This window comes from Notolepis coatsorum, assembly GCF_963971535.1.
Source record: "Notolepis coatsorum genome assembly, chromosome: 19".
NCBI lineage: Eukaryota > Metazoa > Chordata > Actinopteri > Aulopiformes > Paralepididae > Notolepis > Notolepis coatsorum.
In genome coordinates this window covers 63584929-63592252 of record NC_140183.1, presented here as the reverse complement: position 1 = coordinate 63592252, position 7324 = coordinate 63584929, and the positions used below count along the sequence as shown (strand labels likewise).

The following is a 7324-nucleotide window of genomic DNA, read 5'->3' as shown; positions in this document are numbered from 1 at the left end:
TGTTCTCCATCTCACCCGCATCCACCCACCAACACAGCCACCGCTGGCAAACGCAGAGTGTACAAATCTAGCCTTGCAATGTTCAACTTCAATGCCACCCGCTGACTCATCTCCCATTAGCTCCAGAAGTGTTGCTGCTGACACAGTGTGTGTGACTGTGTATATATGTGTGTGTGTGTGTGTGTGTGTCTCTGTGTGTGCAAGACTGTGTGTGTGTGTGTGTGTGTGTGTATGTGACTGTGTGTATATGTGACTGTGTGTGTATGTGACTGTGTGTGTGTGTGTGTATATGTGTGTGTGTGTGTGTGTATGTGACTGTGTGTATGTTTTGTGTCAGGCTGAGTCACATGCAGAGCCTTTATCTACATGCTGCAGCATAAACGGCAGAAGAAAAAGAGGAGCGTTTTGTTCTTAAGGAAAGATGTTGTTTTATTACAAAAGAATGAAACACTGAGGTCAGAATGGAAAATATCCACAAGTAGCTAACTAAAAACAGCACGTTGTAACTGAAAGTAATGGCTAATCGCTCAACGTACAAGAAAAACATTAAAATACCACATTTAAATTGACAACAAAGCTTACAGCTGGTTATGTTGGCACTTGGGGTAAAGGGTATAGCTGGCGGGGATGATAAAGAAGAGAACGAGACAGGGAGAGAGAGAGAGAGATGGGGGGGGAAGAGAGAGAAAGATAGCGGGAGTAGACGAGAGAAAGAGAGAGAGTAAAAGAGAGAAAGAGAGTAGAAGAGAGAAAGAGAGAGGGGGGGAGAGAAAGATATCGAAAGAGAGAGGGAGAGAGTAGAAGAGAGAGTTAGAGATGTGCAAGGGATCGAACATCAAAGTTGTTGTCCAAATAACGGATGAGAAAGTCAACAGTCATAATGAATGAATGAACAATGAACACAACAGTAGCTCTGCTGTCAAAGTCTCTGGAGTCTCAGCAGTTCTTATTCTCCATTCCCTCACAGAGGCTGGCGAATAGGGCGCCCAGTTCAGCGCCATCAGTCTAATATAGACCACTATGTTGTGAGGAGGTGTCCAGCGGCTCTTAACCCTTTCACTGCCACACTACCAAAGGGTTAACCCTTTCACTGCCACAATACAGAAGGTTAACACTTTCACTACCACTGGTACCACTGGTAGTGAAAGTGTTAACCTTCTGTAGTGTGGTAGTGAAAGGGTTAAGCCCAATTCATACTCCCACCGTCGTGCACCTCCTGAAATCACACACTCCTAGAATCTGTTTCATCAACAGAGCAAAGACGAATCTGTTTCATTGGAAGCTGGCAAGACAGATTAACTGTACCAAACACTGCGTTATCCACCCTGGAAATATTATAAGATCAAGATGAATCATTCGAAAAAGATCGTAAATGCATTTATACGCATTATTCTGCTTAGCTAGCTCATTTGTAATGAATCAGAACACGGGGGGGTGTCTGCCGTTTTTTCATCTTCGGAGGCTAATCTCAAAATTGGCAAGCTAGCAGTGTCCTCATCGCCTGCGAACAGGGCAACTGTCTGCGCAACTGTCCACGCGACTGACGCACTACTACGCAGGCTACGCGGCGCACCAGAGCGAAGACGTGGGGGGGGGGGGGGGGGGGGGCAGGAGTGTATGAATCTGGGCCTCAGAGCACGGAGAGGTCGTGGCAGGACTTCGACTTCAGCCGGAAGGCTACGGTGGCGTTGTTCTTCGCCACCATCTTGTCCAGAAAGCGCTTGGCCTTGGCGGACAGGCTCTTGCGGCGCACACTGAGGGTGGTGTTGCGCCGCCGCTCGTTGGCCTCCTTGCTGTCGCGGCGCAGGCGCAGCTGGCGCACGATGCCGTGCAGGGCCTCCCAGACGTTGTGCTGCATGGCGGCCGAGGTCTCGATGAACTTGCAGTCGAACACGGCGGCACACGCGCGGCCCTCTGGAAGAAAGAGAACACACACACACACACTCCGTCAGAACCTTGTACACCGACAGACCGCTGGAGATCAGGACACGGGAACACCGTCAAACACCACAGCGAATACTTTTCGAGACACAGACATACAGTATACATACTGACATACATTCATTCCTTATATCATGACCTAAACGTAACCCAAGTTCGAACCCCTAACCCTAAAATAGCCCCTACTCCTGGTCTGACCAAATGTCTCCACATGGATAGATGGATGGATAGATAGATAGATAGATAGATAGATAGATAGATAGATAGATAGATAGATAGATAGATAGATAGATAGATAGATAGATAGATAGATAGATAGATAGACAGACAGATACTAAAGTGATATACAGTATGCAGTCATTCATTCTCTCTCACACACACACACACACACACACACACACACACACACACACACACGTGTGCCTCCACTCACCATTGAAGGACACCTCTCTGCGTCGGACCAGATCACACTTGTTTCCGACCAGGATGATTGGCGTGTGGTGCGCAGGGCGATGGCGACGGAGTGAAATGCGGAGCTCTGAAGCTCTCAGGAAGGAAGCCCGGTCGGTGATGGAGTATAACAACAGGTAGGCATCTCCCGTCTGCATAGTCTGCTCCTGAGGCCACCCGCTCTCATCCTGCAAGGCACAGAGATGTTTGAGCGAACATCATAATATAAAGACATTTATACAATTGGCCAAATTGAGATTTCTGCCTAACTGTAATCTCCTCACTGCTGCATGTCCTCAGCCAATCAGAATGTTTGTTATGTAAAAAATCCCCATCTCCCTGACTCACTGATTTTAACGTTACATACACAGATGGCATGACTTAGGCAAGTATAACAACTGCCTTAGTGTATGACATGATGTATGTATGTACGATAAAAAAAAATGCCTAAGTCACCTTATTTTGTTACACAATGGTTGTTGTGTTTTGGTATTTTTGCAAACTTGTTACACCTTGTGAAACTTATTTTCAAAATATAAATAAAGAAAACTCGTACACATTTGCTGGAAAAGATTTTTTTTCTTCTTTTCCAAAGATCTTGTAAAATGACTTAGGCAATTATCGTATGAGGCTAACGATATGAAAGTTAATACATTTGGCACATTGTAGAGTTTTCTGTTTCCATCCTCACCTCTGCATTCGAAGAGTCGAGTAGAAGAGTTATGGTTGCACTCTCTCCATCCACTTCAATCGTTTTTTCACACACCTCGTCTGAAAAAAACAGGGGTAAAACAATTAACTTTTGTTGAAAAAAATCCTGTGATAAGACATCTAGGTTGCTCTTTTGATATAATGACTTGTCTAAGTTGACAGATACGTAGGATGGATACATAAGGAATATTCTGTGAGCGTGGTACTTTATTGTTTGCATTGTGTACTGCACTTTGTACTTGAGGTTGTACTTTAGTTTGTATATTGTATATTTTGTATAGTGTTTGGACTTTATTATTTTAACTTTTACTCTATGAAACACAATCTCAGGGGGCTCATGCAAACCAAGCATGTCACTGTAATGTACATTATATATGTGACAAATAAAACAAAACTTGAAACGTGGTGATACTGAGCCAAGTAAATTGAAATGTTTTACAGTCACACAAAGTGTTCACACATTCTCACCTCCATAGAGCTCGCAGTCGTCACTGTCCATGCTGTCGGCGGCGCCTGCGAACACGCCGGCGAAAGTGGTCTTGCCGACCCCGCACGCCCCTAACAGGACCACTCGGATGGGAGTCCCGTACCCAGCGGTCTCGCCGGTGGAATCGGTTGAGATGACGGAATCCGAGGACGACCAGCTCCCGCTGGATTCCCCGGTGGAGCCGACGTAGGACGCGGAGCGCGAGATGCCGGGGACCAGCTGGCTCACCACCGGGTCGCAGACGCTCCACCGGTGCAGCTCGTGCTGCAGACGCAGACTGTGTCGACGCATACTCGAAAACATGATGACAATAAAAACACTCTTACTTAACCGACTAACCGACTTAATTAAATCGACTCTTTTGCGATACTTTTACAATTAAGATAGTTCAAGATGTGCCAGGTTTAATTCCAAGTAGAATACTATGGTAGAGCAATCAAGATGTAGGCAGAAAGCCGGTATCCAAAATACAAAAATTGTGTTCCAAAGCATCTGTTGGACTAACTCTCCAATGTCACTGTAAAAAAAATGTAAGTCAAGTTATTCCGGTAAATATAGTTGCCCGGCTGCTGTTGGTCTCTAGAGAAGACTCCGTCTACTAGTTTGTTCTGTGAGCTTCCTCAGTCTGCACAGCGACTAAAGAAGGGCTCAGCCTCGAAGCGAGAGAGGGTTTCCTTGACGTCATTCAGTCGTCAACCCCTCCTGGTTTAGGCTTAATTTCCATTGTAATGACATCGACCTGGGCGAATTTACATCATTTGATTATCTTGCTACTGAGCTCAAAGCATTATGTTTGCTCATCATCATCACATTATACCGAGCACCGAAATACACATCACTATTTCAGCAGGAATTCTCAGAGCTGATCTCACTTGGTATCACTAGATGTGAAAGATGATTAGATGAATCCTACATGGAGATGTGAATATTCATATTAATAAGTAGAATGACCCAGAGGATATTGAGCATATTAAGGACAGCTTGGAGCTAATACAACATGTAAATTAACCCACTCATCAACATGCTAACACTCTAGACTTATATAGTGATAAGGTTGGACATTGATAAGGTCTCAGTGGTGCAGTCGTGGTCACACGCGGTTACACGGCGTGTTACTAGATGATCACTGAGGCAGAAGTACGCGCGCACAAAGATGCGCTCTATCCATTCGTTGTGCGCTAAGTACCCGGCCAGTGGCCACCCATAACAAAAGCGCGTCTTCAACCACGCCCCCGCCCGCAAATACAAACAGATATAAACAGATCATTTGAGTACACCCGGCCACCCATAACAAAAGCGCGTCTTCAACCACGCCCCCGCCCGCAAATACAAACCGATATAAACAGATCATTTGAGTACACCCGGCCACCCATAACAAAAGCGCGTCTTCAACCATGCCCCCGCCCGCAAATACAAACCGATATAAACAGATCATTTGACAACAGTATCATGTTCCTACCTGCAACGCAACCTGAACCAACGATGCCACCGCCGCTCCCCAAGAGAAGAAAGTTGCAGCTTCAGAATCAGCTTATCCAAAGCAAACTTAGTTTCGCTATACCTGCACGACCTCCAACGCCCGGGTACAGTACAGTACAGCTCAATACATGCATACAATTGTTAAGGGGATGCAGACCAAGACTTTCGTCTTGTTTACATCAGGGTCCCCCATTTTCAATTCATCATAACATACACCAGATAGACAGTCTTGCTCTCTTAATATGCTGGTTAAATCGGCTGTCTTTAACCTGAATTAGCAAACAAGATACAAAGCATTCAGTTGACTAATTGTATATGTTCTAATGTTCTCTGTTCTAATGTTCCTGCTACCTTTTTCAGCTTCGCTATTTCAAAAAAAAATAAAAAAATCTGTTCTGTGCGCATGCACGTACCGGCGGTCCGGCGCGCGTGCGTGGCGTGTTACCAGTTCCCATATTACGACTGCACCACTGGGTCTCAGTAATCACATTACTTATATCTGACCATCACTGTGTGTTTTTTATGCCAACATACATAACCTTAACATAGACCAAAAGACTATAGTTAAAAAACAAAACCCAAACTAGACAGTAATGCACTGACCATGAGCTATAGGCCGATATATCCAACCTTCCATTCATTAGCAAGATACTTGAAACTGGTTCACTGAAAAAAATTTAAGTAGGGCTGCTTGATTATGGCAAAAATCATAATCACGATTATTTTGATTGATATTGAAATCACGATTATTAAACTCAATTACTCATTGATTTGAGAACATCATAAGACAACGACGGAATTAGTTTTATCTTTCTTCTCGACCAAAGGCTGCCTTTATTTCATCTTCTACAAGTTACCAAAGACGTTCAAAAATAAACATTTTTACAACCCATAAAAAATGAGAGCAACATGGCAACACAGTAATAGTTTTATCTCGATTGTCTTGTTTTCATGATCGTGGGAAGCCAACATTGTTATTGAAATTGAAACTTGATTAATCACCCGGCCCTATACCGTCAAGTTGTGCTGCTGGAGTTGAGTTGTTGAGTTGAGTTTATTTTATCTCGAACAATCAACCATATAAAAAAACACAATACATTTACATTTACATTTAGTCATTTAGCTGACGCTTTTATCCAAAGCGACTTACAAGTTCTGTACGACAAGTCATCAGGAAGGGTACAACTCTATCAGCTGAGTAACAATGTTCATCAAAGTGTTGAGTGCTACAGTGTAGGTTAGTTTATTAGGAGAAGTGCATGACAGTAAGGTTAGTTAGGGTTAGATATTTTTTTCTTTTTTCTTTTTAATTCAGATAATGGTTGAAGAAGTGCGTCTTTAGTCAACGGCGAAAGATTGGACGGGTTTCGGCTGTCCTAACTGGGGTGGGTAGTTCATTCCACCATTGTGGGGCAAGGACTGAGAATAGGCGACTTCTCTTTGATGACCCTCCCGGAGCTTGGATAGGAGTAGGTTTGAGGCGGCCAGAAGATGCAGAGCGTAGGGGTCTTGAGGGTGTGTAGTTAGAGACCATTGACCGGAGGTAGGTGGGAGCGGTTCCCTTTGCCGCACGGTATGCTAGGTCAAGGGCCTTGAAGCGGATTCGTGCAGCAATGGGGAGCCAGTGCAGGTCCCTAAGAAGTGGGGTGACATGGGCCGACTTCGGTAGGTTTGAGATCAGGCGGGCCACTGCATTCTGAATGAGTTGAAGAGGCTTAGTGGCAGTGGCCGGGAGGCCAGCGAGCAGTGCGTTGCAGTAGTCGAGGCGGGAGATGACTGTTGATTGGACGAGGAGTTGGGTGGCTTCTTTTGTCAGGAAGGGGCGGATCCTTCTGACGTTGCTCAGGAGGAATCTGCAGGTTCTGGTTGTCGCTGCGATGTGAGCAGAGAAGTTCAACTGGTCGTCGAGGACAACACCAAGGTTCTTGGCGGTCGGGGACGCGGTCACAGCTGCATTCTCGACTGTGATGGAAAGGTCGGTCAGGGGGGAGGATTTGGCCGGCAGGTGGAGCAATTCTGTTTTGCTTAGGTTCAGTTTGAGGTGGTTGGTCATCATCCAGGCGGAGATGTCGGACAGACAGGCCGAGATCCGTTCAGAGACGTGGATATCTGAGGGAGGGAAGGAGAGGAAGAGTTGAGTATCGTCGGCATAACAATTATAGGAGAAGCCATGAGACGTGATAATGTTACCCAGTGATTTAGTGTAGAGGGAGAAGAGAAGGGGTCCTAGAACCGAGCCCTGGGGGACACCCGTCC

General features: G+C 45.3%; 1 protein-coding gene across 1 annotated transcript; it reads right to left on the bottom strand.

The window, feature by feature from the left end:
• Positions 1–1612: 1612 nt before the first annotated feature.
• gem (GTP binding protein overexpressed in skeletal muscle) lies at positions 1613–4162 on the bottom strand. The gene is made up of 4 exons (XM_084335737.1): positions 3571–4162; positions 3083–3162; positions 2375–2579; positions 1613–1914 (listed from the first exon to the last, which is right to left on the bottom strand). The coding sequence occupies exons 1-4, from the start codon at positions 3890–3892 to the stop codon at positions 1631–1633; spliced, it is 891 nt and encodes a 296-aa protein (XP_084191863.1). The 5' UTR covers positions 3893–4162; the 3' UTR covers positions 1613–1630.
• Positions 4163–7324: the final 3162 nt, after the last annotated feature.